The sequence below is a fragment of the Phyllobates terribilis genome, unplaced genomic scaffold (assembly GCF_046119375.1).
Source record: "Phyllobates terribilis strain yellow unplaced genomic scaffold, ASM4611937v1 Scaffold_1__5_contigs__length_1240528914, whole genome shotgun sequence".
NCBI lineage: Eukaryota > Metazoa > Chordata > Amphibia > Anura > Dendrobatidae > Phyllobates > Phyllobates terribilis.
Window position 1 is genome coordinate 953466006 of NW_027362761.1, and position 14325 is coordinate 953480330.

At 45.7% G+C, this 14325-nt stretch overlaps 1 protein-coding gene across 1 annotated transcript in view; it reads left to right on the forward strand.

Moving 5' to 3' along the window:
• The first annotated feature begins 1901 nt into the window (after positions 1 to 1901).
• Positions 1902 to 14325, forward strand: part of SMARCA5 (SNF2 related chromatin remodeling ATPase 5) — a 30020-nt gene continuing 17596 nt past the window's right edge. The window contains exons 1-10 of the mRNA XM_073642288.1: positions 1902 to 2339; positions 5625 to 5714; positions 6307 to 6473; positions 7567 to 7667; positions 8521 to 8621; positions 10574 to 10753; positions 10900 to 11055; positions 11136 to 11267; positions 11367 to 11435; positions 11520 to 11629. Of these exons, the coding sequence (XP_073498389.1) occupies positions 2217 to 2339; positions 5625 to 5714; positions 6307 to 6473; positions 7567 to 7667; positions 8521 to 8621; positions 10574 to 10753; positions 10900 to 11055; positions 11136 to 11267; positions 11367 to 11435; positions 11520 to 11629 (1229 nt within the window). The 5' untranslated portion in view covers positions 1902 to 2216. The remainder of the gene's footprint in view (positions 2340 to 5624; positions 5715 to 6306; positions 6474 to 7566; positions 7668 to 8520; positions 8622 to 10573; positions 10754 to 10899; positions 11056 to 11135; positions 11268 to 11366; positions 11436 to 11519; positions 11630 to 14325) is intronic.

A 14325-nucleotide genomic window follows, 5' to 3' on the forward strand; every position in this document is an offset into this window, starting at 1 on the left:
TATGTACTTCTGTGTAGGCTTGGAACACTAGCAATCGGCTAGTTTCTTCTCTGGTGCCCTTTGAGGACAGTTGGCGTTATCTCTCTGGTGTCTGCTCAAGCTAAGTGTAGCCTCTTTGTCTACCTTGTTGTCTTTAGTTTGTAGTGGGGCCTGACTAGTGCTCACCCCGTTCCCATTTCTATCTAGGGCCATGCTCTAGGGACATTCAGGGCTTAGGTTCCTGCTCGGCGATAGGTGTGGAACCTATATAGGGACGATAGGGTAGGCAGGATGATATTTGATCTGCCTAAGGGTCTCCACTCCCCCTTTCCCTAGTGTTTGGGCTTCCTCCCCCTCTTCCCTTCGTGTTGCAGTTAGTCTTTCCCTCACCTTGCGTGACAGCACATGCAGAGCTCCCCCTCCCCCGAGTAGTTACATCCAGCTCCTGTTTCCCCCACAGTAGTGATACCCCTGAGCCTACATTATCGGTATAATGACAACCAAAATTTCCCCATAGAAATTGTCAGGCACCTGGATTTGAACCCTTGATCCTGTGGTCGGCATCTCTTTCCACTGAGCCAGAACAGCTCCAACTTTTCTTTGGGTGTTTCAATATCTTTGTTTCTGTCGGTTTTGGGTAACAGGTGTTTTTCATTTGCTGTTTGTCTGTCCTATCACTTTCAGGTGCAGCTTTATATACCTTCCCCTGCTTGTATTTCCTGCTGTTGATATTCTTTGTTGGATTCATTCACTTTGCTGTAGTTTGTGTTAGTTGCAGCTGCTTCATGTGATTCCTTTCCTCGTTAGGGAATTGCTAATCTAGTGATACTAGCAGCTGCAAAGGACATTCAGGGTAAGAAGCTGTCGAGTGCGGGCACCATTGCGTTATCTTAGCGTGTCAACCTCCGCGGTCAGTCAGGGACAGACCAGGGCTTTCACCAGTCTGAACAGGGATCTGTCAGGTTTAGGTATTAGTCTCCCTGGATTGTATGTTGCCTGTGCAGTCATACCAGAAATCACATCAAGGCAGCATACTTCATCTAGGGCTCCCACCTCAATCTGTATTCCACCATTAAAGAGGTTGTCCACTATCCTTAGGATAGGTCATCAATATCTGATTGGCCGACCAGCCGTTATCGGTGGTGGCGGCGGCCATCCGGAGGGGCTCGCTTGCCGAGGTGCTCCGTCTACCTGTAATGGCTGCCGCAGGGTACTGCACATCCGCCTTCTAGCGAGCTGAATAGGAGGCGGCTGAGCAGTACCGAGCCTCGACCACAAGTAGACGGAGCAGCTCGGCAAGCACTTCTGCCGGCAGCCACCTATAGCAGCCGAGTCAGACCCCGGCCGATCAGACATTGATGAGCTATTCTATCCATGGTACATTTCATGGCCCTCCATACCCACTGACCAGTACACACAGCTCCGTGTCTATATACACACTGCGGACCTCGGCCTTACACATCCTTTTCTTGTTTCCTTTTACTGTAATGTCTGCGCGCACTCTGCCCTCTCCTGCTGAGACTGCTAGAAACAGGCAAAAGCTAATGAACCGTGTGATTGTATACGGGCAGTGTAATATCAGGGGTGTCACAGTGACAGCTGCGCCCACACCGAGGACAGAGCCGACCGCCCGCAGTCATTACAGTCAGTCATGGCGCCAAACTCGGAACAATAGATGAGGAAATACAATAGAGCGCGTCGCCCGGCCGCGTCCTCTCGCGAGGTTTGGTGCTCCCTCCGGAGCCGCTTCCTGGTCTCCTCCTCTCATTCATCCTCTGCGCCTCCCGCCCGGTCCCGTCACTTCACAAGGGGGCGCGCGCTTGATCAGACTACAAATCCCAGCATGCCGTGCAAATAAATGCGCTAGACAACTATGAGCGTCTCCCTAATTGCACTCTGGGAATTATAGTCCCTCTGTGACAGGAGGACATAGAGCGTCACTTCGCTGCCATGTAGAATCCTATGGCCGCAGCAGCCGAGTGTCTGATGTCATACAAGTCCGGGAATCAGCGAAACACGCAGCTATAGATCTCGCGAGATTCAGTGCAGGCCACGCCCACTCTACAACCTTTTGATTGAAAGAAAAAAAAGCCGGCAGCAGCAGCAGCAGCAGCAGCACAAGCGCGCCTCCAGCCGGAGCGTCTCCCGCCAGCCTCGTGCAGCATCGCGCCGCCCCCTCCTGAGCCGGCGCCGCTCTGCTCTCATTATTACCACTTGTGGCCGTGTACGGAGGAGCCATGTCCGAGCAGCCGAAATACCCGGCCCCTGAGGGTGAGGAAGAAGACAAGATGACGGTAGAGGAGGCGTGGGAAGCCGGCGGGAACAGGCAGCAGCCCGGCACAGCTGGAGCCGCCATGCAGGTGAGTGCAGATACTGCGGAAGGCACGGCCTCCATACCAGCAGGGGGCATCCCCCGGTGACCACCGTCCTCCCCACTCCTGAGTACAATGGCTGCAGATGCCGCTGAAGTGTGTACATGGCACTAGGTGAGACAATGGACTGAGCTCCCCGGCTGCACCGTGGGTGATGCTGGGGCACCGGTGCCGGCGGTGGCTGTGATCCCGGCGGTGCCAGGGGCGTGCCTTTGTTACTGGAGATGGGCATGTGTCCTGTCACCACATGTATCAATGGCCCAGAAACTTTGTTATACAGGTTCCAGGTGACCTGGTCATTGTACATTGATCTCTTCCCCTTCCTGATATTCTTTGTACCCCCCTCCACCATTGTCAGGATCTCTGCTACCCTCTTGTTGAGGGCTCAGCTACACGTCCGATTTTTCATTTATAGCGCTCGTACCTGTGATGGTCTATGCTGCCATTCACATGTCTGTGACTTTTAATTGCAGACACATGTTGGATTCAAACTGTCAATGCGAGACTAGGGGTCCGTGGAAAAAATGAAATACTCAGATGCCACCCGAGTGCAGTCTGATTTGCACGCACTCTCAGAAGGGATAAGATGGAGAAAAACTGACACAGACCACACACTGATCTAAGTCTTATGAGAAAACAGACTGATTATTTTGATATGTAAAAAAAACAACTCGCCTATGAACTTATATACATCATTGTAGGATGCTCTAACAGAGGGCTTCCAGGTGCTGGCACCACTTTACATGGGAAACCTGATGACAGGTTCCCTTTAATGCTCAGAGGCTGAAGACCTGTCATTACTACAGTTGTGTCCAGTCCTGGCACGTCTATCCCTGCCTCATACGAAGAGAGGACTGAACACTTGTGTTTGATGGATTTTTACTTGTTCGTTTTTTTTTGTTTGTTTGTTTTTTTTTTCTCATTCATTAAAATGGGTGGAAAAATGCAGCTGAAAGAATTGAAATGCTCCAGATTTGAGAAAAATGCTGTAAGGCCGGTTTCACAGTTCCATATATTTCCGGTACCGGAGATATCAGTGTGTGGCAACCGTGTGCTGCATCAGAATTTGTGAATCAGTGTACAGTTAGCGCTGTTCCCGAGCGCCGGGTGCTGGATGCTGCCCTCATTGTGGTTCCTTGCCAGCGCTGCGATCAGCACCAGCAGTGACAATGATGAGGGTTGTAGTGTCTGTTTCTGCAGTATCCACCTGTAAAAATAAGAATAAAATAAAAAAATCCTTATACTCATCTGTACTAAGTGTCGCCCACTGTAATACATGCGACCGCTCACGCTGGGGAGAATGACTCCTGCAGCGAGTGGCCAAAGAGTTGCGCTCAGTGAGTGACAGGACACCAGTCGCTCAGCACGGCTCGGGGGCCGCTCTCTGCAGGAGTCATTCTCCCCGGCTCCTCTGCTGATCGGTCACATGGATTTACAGCGGGGGACACTTAGGACAGGTGCATATAACGATTTTTTATTTTATTCTTATTTTTACAGGTGGAGACACTGGGAGGAGACACTACTACTCTCATCATTATCCCCTGCTGGTGCTGATCGCTGCGCCGGCAGGGAACCATGATGAGGGCAGCGTTCAGCACCCGGCACTTGGGAACAGCGTTAACTGTACCGCTGATTACCAAGCGCCGGTACATGTCACACAGATGGCATCCGTGTGCATTACGTGTTTGCATGGATCCGTGCGGAGGTCCAAAAACGGACATGTTAGCGTGTGAAAACACTGACATGTGCGCAGACCCATAGATTTGAATGGAACTGTTTGTGTCAGTGTCTCCGGGACTTGTGGAAACTGTCACCACACGTCTCGGAGACACAGACGTATGAAAGAGCTCTTTTATAGTTCAAATCTGCAAGGAAAAAATAAGCAGCATGTGCATGAGACTATAAAAATCTCATTCACTTTGCTGGTTTTGTAAAATGCTGCGTTCTTCTCAATGGCAGAACAAAGCATGTGAACAAGCAGTGAAATAATGGCACAAAGTCCCCTGCCCTACCATTACCTACCACTCGGCTGCCATGCTAAACTTCCTCTGAGCCGAACACGAACCTGGTCTTTGTATACCTCACTCCAGACGGACATGTGATTGCTGTGGTCATATGCCCCTCCAGCTGAACCTTCAGGGGTCCCTCCCACTAGCGTTTTAAGAGTAGCAGAAGATGACGAGGTGAGTTAATTGTTTTGGCGCATTCTGCATAGCATAGAGTAAAGGTGTTTCACTACTTTGTTGATGACATCCTTAGAATAGGTCATCATAGTCAGATTGTTGGAGGTCTGACACCCCGCCCCCCCCCACTGATGAGCTGTTCGCAGCAGGTAATTGAATAGGAGCTGATCTGCAGTCTCTGGGGTACAGAGCTGTGCTGTTCCATGCGCGGTTTACATATAACCTTAGCTGGCTGAGGTGACAACAGCTGATTGGTGAGTGTACCTGGTACCGGATCTCTACTGATCTGGTGGTGTTGATTTTTTTTTTTTTTTTTTAGGATAGCTCATAATCAGTGGTGAACAATGGGTACCCTAGCTGTCATGACAATGCAATCTGCACCCTATGATCACTTTGCAGGGTGGTCGATGAGCATCAGAATAGACACCTTCCTCTACTTCGTACTATTTCCGACTTTTCGATTGTCAGTGTAACGACTGACCGCAGCATCTAAGAGGTTAAACTGCTCAGATCGGAGTGCACTACACTCTCAGCAGTTACTCAGGTGGCAACTGACTCATGGCTGTGGAGTCGGTAAGCCAAACCTCCAACGCCTCAATTTCCCTGACTCTGACTCCACAGCCCTGCCTCGCTACTGAGCATGTACATAAAGTGCAGCACAGATTCATCTCAACTAAAAGTCTAGACCCTTAGATCAGGAACAGAACAGACATTTATAGGACATATCATAACTTACCCAAATTCTTATGGAAACATTTACAGCACATCCTGCAATATACTACTGAACCCAATTTATTATTTATTTTAGGAGTCAGTCCATTTTATACCGACTCCACCAAAATGAACACCAACTCCACAACCTTGGGTACCAGAGTACCCTTGGCCATTGACAGGAATGACCATGCATTGAATATGTCAGACAACGTGTCTCTGGTTCTTTTCTCGTTTTCTAAACCTGTTGGTTCCTTGTTTTATGTATCAGTTTAACTTGCAGTAATTTGTTACAGAACTTAAAGCTCTGTTTATGCAATGCTTTGGTTGTTTTGTGGACATTATTTTAATTTCTCACATTCAATATATTTTTCTGCAGGAACAGGAATCTGGAAAAGAAGAGAATGAGTCCCCTAATAAAACGAAGGAAAGCAATGAAGTGGACCCTGGTGGTTATGAAGAGAAAAGGGTAACTTTTATTACAGCGTTACATGGAAGTTGTTTTTTATTTTCAAATTTTCTAAGAATTTTTGTTTATTTGTCTGTGTATTGGAACATTACGATACATTCACTTCACGGGTTTGCCTAATTTCACATGGATTTCTTCTGTAAATCCTCTCGTAAAAACCAAGGCTGACCTTCCAATTTCAGCTACAGATCTATGTGAGGATTGGCCCCATTCAATAAAACGCATTAGTTAAAAGGAACCTGTCATGTAAAAAAAGGAAAAAATGATGATAGTTAATAGCTATCTGAAGCTGCCTTGTGCCCGCACTGAGAGCCCTGCTGCCAGGAGGATATTAACTTTTATTCCTCCTGGCAGCCTAAGGCTTTCAGTCATTGGGATGGGTTGGCGTGGCTTCAGTCACCGCTCAGTGCATAGTGAGCTGCGACTCTAACTGTACCCATCACTGACTGACAGCCGGGAACTTGAGCTATAGGTGTGAGTCACACATAAATCTTCATCAAAACTTGAATGTGTAAACTGATTCTAATTTGTAAATTTACATTTATTTCTAGATGTGTTTTTTTTTCACTTAAATTTGTCTTTCCTTACTCAGAGCGTAGACCGATCCAACAGATTTGATTACCTTTTGAAACAAACGGAGTTGTTTGCACACTTCATTCAACCAGCAGCACAAAAAACGCCAACGTCTCCATTAAAAATGAAGCCTGGTCGTCCTAGGTTAAAGAAAGACGAGAAGCAGAATCTGATATCCGCAGGAGAGTACGTTGTATACACTTATACTCAGGGCTGTGGAGTCAGTATAAAATGGACCGACTCCTAAAATATATAATAAATTGGGTACAGTAGTTCAATGCAGTTTGTGGGGAATATTTTTTCATAAGCATTTGGGAAAGTTATGAAATGTCCTATTCCTGATCTAAGGGTCTTGACTTTTAGCTGAGATGAATCTGTGCTACAGTAAATTTATCACTTAAACATGAGCTATGTATGAGGGGGTCGGTGACATGGAAATTGAGGAGTCTGAGGTTTGGCTTACCAACTTCACAGCCCTGCTTATACTACATGTGTCTGTTATGTAGGAATGACTCAAATCTCTAGATGTTTCAGTAGACTGTATCCTTACCTATGTTAAAGGGAATCTGTCAGTAGGAGCAATCCTCCTAAGCAGTCTATATGGGCATGTAGTTCATAGGAAGCTGAGTAAAATGATATCTGTAATTGGATGTCTTTATCCCAGAGAAATTCTCATTTTTCTTAATATGTAAACGAGCTGTTAAGATCTATGGACCGGGCACAGATCTCCCTGGGAAACTGCCTCCAGGGATTATTTTAAATAAAAGGGTTTGTTACCAGTGTGAGACATGTAATGACTGACAGTCTGTTCTTCTGATCTTTGTCTTTCATTTAAAAATAAACTCCGTAGGCAGATTAGTGTCCATCTGATAGATATTATCTGGAGATCTGTGTCCGGCCCGTAGATCTTTTTTTTGTTTTTCCCTTTCACTAGCCTTCACAGCATTTGTATGGAGTCTAAAACACCTAATTTCCAAGCAATAGATAGGGAGTTTAACTTGGTCTCTTTAAAACCCGAATGTGTGAACCTTGCCCTAAGTGCTATATTTATGCTCTGCATTTGGCACTAAATAAATCTCGTCACTAGTTTTATTACATTCCACTGTAGAGAGGTTTTTTTGCCCCCCAAATATACACCATTTACTTGGAGATTTCAATAAGGGTTGGCTTAGAAAAGGTCACTACAACTGAATAATGTCATTTAGGATTTTCCAGCATCATTTTTACTTTAGGCTGTGAATGTTGCCCATGTTTGATAATATTATGCATAATGTTTCAGTAACCGACACAGAAGAACGGAGCAGGAGGAGGATGAAGAGCTTCTAACTGAAAACGCTAAGACTACCAATGTTTGCACCAGATTTGAAGACTCCCCATCGTGTGAGTGCAATGATGTGAAGTTTTTCTGATTGTTGTACAGTGCTTTCAAGACCGGGGTAATCCATCCCCGTGGTAGACCTTTTTAGTCTGCCTTTTTGCAGTAGTTGGGCGTCTTTATTGACTGGCAAATAACATGCAGATCTGTCACAGAGAATCCACAGCAAATTTGCTACATGTGAAGGTGTCCTAAAAGTAAGCAATTCAGTATGAGTGATGTGTTGGAGCAGTTAAATGCTATGGAGAGCTAATTAGTAGTATTCTTGATTTATTTATGCTGCCTAAAATAATGAACATGTTCATATGCTTAGAATTTTTGCGCTTCTTTTAAACACTTCAGGCTCCCAAAGCCATGAAGTGGCTAAAAGTGGTGACCTTACTATTCTTAAGGTATCTTCCATTTGAAAGCCGCATACGGATTTAAAAAGTGTCTTCTGCTTCAATAATTCACCGGATATACCAGGGTTTAAAAAACACCATGTTCACATAGCAGGGAGTCCCAGAAGCAGTGGATGACCTATGTCAGAAGCAGCGAGACAATCTGCTACGTGAAGGAGTTGCTGCTAACTATACAGCAGCAAAATTGTAGAAGATTTCTCAGACTAGTTGGAAAGTGGCTCAGTCTTGCATTCAGGGTACAAATAGATGAAAAAGAATAAACCTTTCGGAACACAGCTGATGCAGCTTTTAACTATGTACCTGCCAGCTTCTCTAATTGAAAGACAGTTTAGTTGTTCATCAGATTATCATGAAGACATTTTTAATTATTTCTAATTATTTCTATTTGAAATGGTTAATGTTGAGTACTTTACGCTAGGATTTAGTCTAGTATCACAACTATTTTCTGTTTCTACAGATGTGAAAGGTGGAACTTTAAGGGACTATCAAGTCAGAGGCTTGAACTGGCTCATATCATTGTATGAGAATGGCATTAATGGCATACTGGCTGATGAAATGGTATGTGATAAAGTGCCTGGTTTTTATTCTTTAATTTTGATGGCAGGGGTTTTCCTCGACCAAGAAAGCTTCTGTGCTATAGTTACTTTAACTGTATGTCCGGTCTTTATTGTTTGGAGCCCCACGTATCAATTCCTGGCATTTCCTAGTACTGTAATGGGATAACTCCTTTGAACGGTAAAAAACTCGCACAACCCCTTCCGACTGACGTGTAGATATGACACCACCAATCCCTCTCACCACCGATATGAAGTGAGTGGGGCCGGATTAGCCCTATAAGACTGAAACAGATGCATATGATTGACAAGGGCCACCTTACACACTAGAGAATTTTGACATACTGACTGATTGCAGTATGACAAGCCCACTATTTCACGTGTATGGGGTCTACTGGCGCTTTTCAGGAGCAAATTAGGCATTTTTCCAGAATGTCCTAAAGTTATCAAAGGTGGATTTGAGATATTTAGGCTGAAGTATATGTTTTGTCATTTTTATAAATAGCCTAAAAGTTATGTGCCCACGATGCAGAAATGCTCTGGATTTTTTCCTGAGCGTTTCTGCATCTCCCTGGCAGAAAAAACGCATGCGGATTGTAGATGCGTTTTTCCTGCCAGGGAGAAGCGGAAGTGAAGCGTTCTTCACATGCATTTCCGCATGCGGGTTGTCGAGCGATTTTAGCATCACTTGGAAAGTGCTTGACAACTTGGTCACACTATATAAATCCATGCAAACAGCATGGATTTATATAGTGTGACCGTAAAAAATCTATACTTGCCTTCCGATGGCCCCCTGAGTCTTGCTTCCCTCCATTCTCCCTTGTCGGCAGATCGCAGTACATTGAATGACTTGCCGACCTCAGCATCGCGTGACCCGTCACATGACTCTGACGTCAGCGCAGGTCCTCCAGTCCATCGCGAGCTGTCGGCACACCGGAGGCCGCCAGAAAGTAAGTATAATATTTATTTTTTATTTTATTCTTTTTTTTTCAGTTTCTATGGTACCCGGGTCCAGAGGAGAGTCTCCTCTTCTCTAGACCTGGGTACCATCCGCACATTAGAACGCATGGAATGCGCATCTACATATACAGTGATGTGGATTCCATGCGTTCCAATGCAAGTCAATGGCGGCGAAAACGCAGCACTTCCGCAAAATAATTGGTAGTGCTGCATTTTTTTCCGCAATGATGATCCGCAGCGGAAATTTCCGCAGCATGTGCACAGCACATGTGGATTATCATTGGGGAACATGGCAGGCCTTCTACCTTGCGTTTTTTAAGCGTTTCTGCAGCGTTTTTGCCACTGTGGAAACACTTAAAAAAATCATCGTGGGCACACAGCCTTAACATGCCTAAAACTGAAGCAGAACTTGATTGCGTCTGCCACTTGGAGCTTGCGCACTGGTTTAACGTGGCCATGTTATTGCCTGCAGCCTGGTAGGCCTTCATCTTGCCCCCAGCATCATTGTAGTCATTTGTAACATTGTTTTAATGCAGTTCCTTATCAAAAATTGTGAGCGGGCACTAATTGTAATACTTTGTAACTTAACCACTTCCAAATCGCATATAGACGTTAAAACGTACAGGGGCTTTGGCTCCTGTTCTTCAGTGACGTTCCAAAACATCATTGCAGAGTATTGCAGCTACTCTCACTCATGTAGCTGTGGGGGTCCGGCTGCGTGTCTTCAGTCGAGCAGGAGGTGGCTGGGACTAGAGCTGGAGTGACAGAGGCTTCAGCCCTACAAATAGCTTTTCAACCTCATTGGCATAACAATTCAATCACTTAAACTAATATCTCTAACTGGTGAACGGATTGGCTGGACTTGACTTTTGAAAGCGTGACATGCATATCGTTTGGGAGGGGGGGGTGAAATCCTGCTGATAAATTCTATTAGACATTGAGGGAATAATGTGATACATTTTAGGTCAATATCAAATTATTTTTTTTTTTACTTAGGGTCTTGGCAAGACTCTGCAGACAATTAGTCTTCTTGGCTATATGAAACATTACAGGAACATTCCTGGACCACATATGGTATTGGTTCCTAAGTCTACCTTGCACAATTGGATGGCTGAATTCAAAAGATGGGTGCCCTCCCTATCTGCAATTTGCCTTATTGGTGACAAGGATCAAAGAGTAAGTCTCTCATCTGATTTTCATCAGAATGATTGCTAGAAAGTGATTTGTGATGTATACTATTTTATGTTGTACTGTATAAAGATCAGTTTTCCTAATGTGTTCATTTACCTGCTTTTAATCAATATAATTTTTTTTTATTATAGGCTGCCTTTGTTCGTGATGTTCTTTTGCCAGGAGAATGGGATGTTTGTGTGACCTCATACGAAATGCTCATCAAGGAGAAATCTGTATTCAAGAAGTTTAACTGGCGATACTTGGTTATTGATGAAGCTCACAGAATCAAGAATGAAAAATCTAAGGTTTATATCTTCTGCAGAATGTTATAAATATTACTTAGGTGCACTTTATTCTTTATTTATCAATTTTATTTTTTGTACAGCTCTCTGAAATTGTGAGAGAATTTAAGACTACAAATCGTCTCCTCCTAACTGGAACCCCCCTTCAGAACAATTTACATGAACTTTGGGCACTTCTGAATTTTCTGCTTCCAGATGTATTTAACTCTGCAGAGGTAAGTGATTGCATAACGGTTATTAGCCCCTTGAGAGGATTATCCTGTTCTGCACCAGAGTGAAGTCTGTCTTATTCACTTTTACCTTTTTTATTATAGGATTTTGACTCTTGGTTTGATACCAACAACTGTCTTGGGGATCAAAAATTGGTGGAGCGTCTTCATTTGGCAAGTATTATTCACTCCACTCGGCGAAAAAATGAAGTAAAGCCTGTGTGGGACATTTTTTTGATATGTGCCTTTTATGTGTAGGTATTGAGACCCTTCCTCTTGCGACGTATAAAAGCTGATGTGGAAAAGAGTCTTCCCCCAAAGAAGGAAGTTAAAATCTATGTCGGTCTTAGTAAAATGCAAAGAGAATGGTAAGCATTAAAGAATACCTTTGCTCCAAATCTGTAATTATTTCTTCCTGCATAATGAAGGAGCCCCAATCTCCTATCCGCAATCATTAAAGGGGTTGTGCCAAGTTTAAAAGTTCCTTACCAACTGGATAGTGGATAACTCCTGATTGCTGAGTATCTGACCACTAGGACCCCCACTAATCTTGAGAAGGGGGATCTGATTGTGGAGCAAAGAATGAGTATGTATACTTCTGCTCCATTCATTCTTAATGCGAGTGCTGGAAACCAGCTGAGCAAAGCCCTTATCTATTGCTGGTGAGTTTCTGAAGAGCCCCATTCTCCATATCTGTTGTGATCCTAGTGATCGGCAGGTTATCCCCTATCCTCTGGATAATGGAGGACTGCCAGACTTGGCACAACTCCTTTGATGCGGGAGGCAGGTTGAACCTTCTGTTCAGTGGCTTTACGAATGCCTCTCCTCTCATTATTACATTGGTTGCCATGTTTTTTGTGCAGTTAAATTCCATACTCTCGTACTAGTCTGCAAAGCTCTTTGTAATGGTGCAGTTATATTACCTAATAACCTACTGAGGCTTTGTTCAAGAACCCCTGTGTGCATAGGTCATCGTACACACCTGTTATCTCTGATCTCTGCACTCCATCCTTTCTTCAGCTATCTAATGCTGTTTTATCACTCGACAAGTATTTAAAGGGAACCTGTCATGTCCTGTGTACTATGTAAACTGGCCCGTTACGTTGTTTGTGACGTGCAATGTACATCACTAACACGCTTTTTTTCCCCTTCTCCCATGACAGCACGCCCTGAGAGAGGGTATCCGCCCACCAAGGACAGGAACCTACTGAATAAAAAGGCGGTACCTCTCTTCCGCATCAGTTTTGGTTCCTGTCCTTGATAGGAGCCTCTCTAGGTGGTGCCTCGCCTACCTGTTCGTGGGATCTGGAGTTGGATCCCGGGATCGATGCGGCCTGAAGGCCGTGAAGAAGCAGCAGATGGGTCCTCTGTTCCCAGCTCCATCTTGCTGGTACCTGGGTCTGCGTACAGGGGGGGGGGGGCGCCTTCCGGGGTCCTCTCCCGCGTGCGCTGGGTCCTGCGGCCAGGTCTGCGCACGCACGGTGACCGTGGCTGGGCGCGCCGGCAGGCAGGCCTTCCGGGCTGCGCACGTGCAGGGTCGCGTCGCGCCCAGTGACATAGCTCGCCGGAAGTCCGGGCTGCGCACACGCGGGGTCGTGTTGCACCCTAGCACGAGTGCGCCGGAAGCCCGCTTGCGCGGTGTGCGATTTTTACAGGGACATCGCCGTTTGCAAGCGCGCCGGGAGCCGCTGGGTCTGCGCACGCGCAGGAGGGATCCTGCGGCGTAGTGCGCCAGCTGGCATGTGAAAAAAAAAGTATATTTATTTTAGTGAAAAATATATATAGATGGATAGATAGATAAAATTAAATGACAAAAAGAGAGAGCACACTGCTGCTGAAAGGGGAGGGGCCCAAGGGCGGTGGAGCCCCCTTATGCTTTAAAAGGATGAGAAGCAGTCAAGATGGTGGTGTCTGCATCCCTGTCATCATGAGTGAGGAGCCGCAGGAGGAACAGCAGCAGCCACAAGCGCCTAAGCAGCTTAAACTGCTCAAGCAAAATGTGAGACAACCGGAGCAGTGGGAGTCTTCTCATCATCAGAGCCACAGCAGTGGGGGTCATACGAGTGCCAGCAGAACCAGTCAGAAGAAATCTCGTGAATCCACCTCCGCCAGATGGGAGCGTTCATGTGAACGGCAACCAACGCCTCCGGTACCCTAGTCTGAACCGCAGTGTGGTGAGTGATCTTTGTGAAAGTTCACCTTAGTAATGTGCTCTTGTTTTTTCTCTTTTCTCTCCTTTCATTTCTTTCTGGTTGTTAGGAACCAAAAAAGAGTAGTTCCAAGAATAAAGAGTGTGCATTATGTAAAGTTAGCCTTCCCAGCTCCTGTGCTAAGAACCTTTGCTCTGGTTGTATCCAGAAAACTATAGCAGAGGAGTCCCCCTAGTTTTTCAATGGATTTAAAAACCTTAATCCAGATGGCGGTCAGGAATTCCTTATCTTAACTCCACCTGATGAAGGCAGCAGATCGCTGCAGAAACGCGTTGTGGGCATTAGAACTTCAATAAAGAGCTTTGTTTTATCCTTATCCAGCGCCTTATCCAGTTCATAGCGCCCCACTGACCACCTCAATTTGCACACTGTTCACTTTTCCCTTGGGAGTTGTGGCTCGGGGCTGCGGAGATCTGGATACACTTTCAGCTGCAGGACCTGTAGGACCTGCGATGATGTCATCACCCACGTGATCCCACCCGAAACCCTGATTGGAAGCTCCGTCTGCTAACCCGGAGGAGACGCTGAAGGCATCGTGGCAGTGCTATCAGCACCAGCAGCTGTTTAACCTGGGTTGTGCGGTCTGCACAACCCACCCAGGTGAGCAGACCACTGGATCTACACGCATATTCTACTTCCATACAGGTTCACACAAGCACTGTGCTTTTCCACCCCACCCCCTTTTTTGTCTTCAATGAGAGGATCAAGACTCTTAGATAGGGAATGGAAAAAAACAGCGGGGAAAGGCCAGCTGCCATCTTCTTCTAAGCGGAGATACCCTTTTGAAGAGGAGGCTGCAGCGAAGTGGGACAAAACCCCTAAAATTGATGTGGCCATCGCAAAGTCCTCAAAGA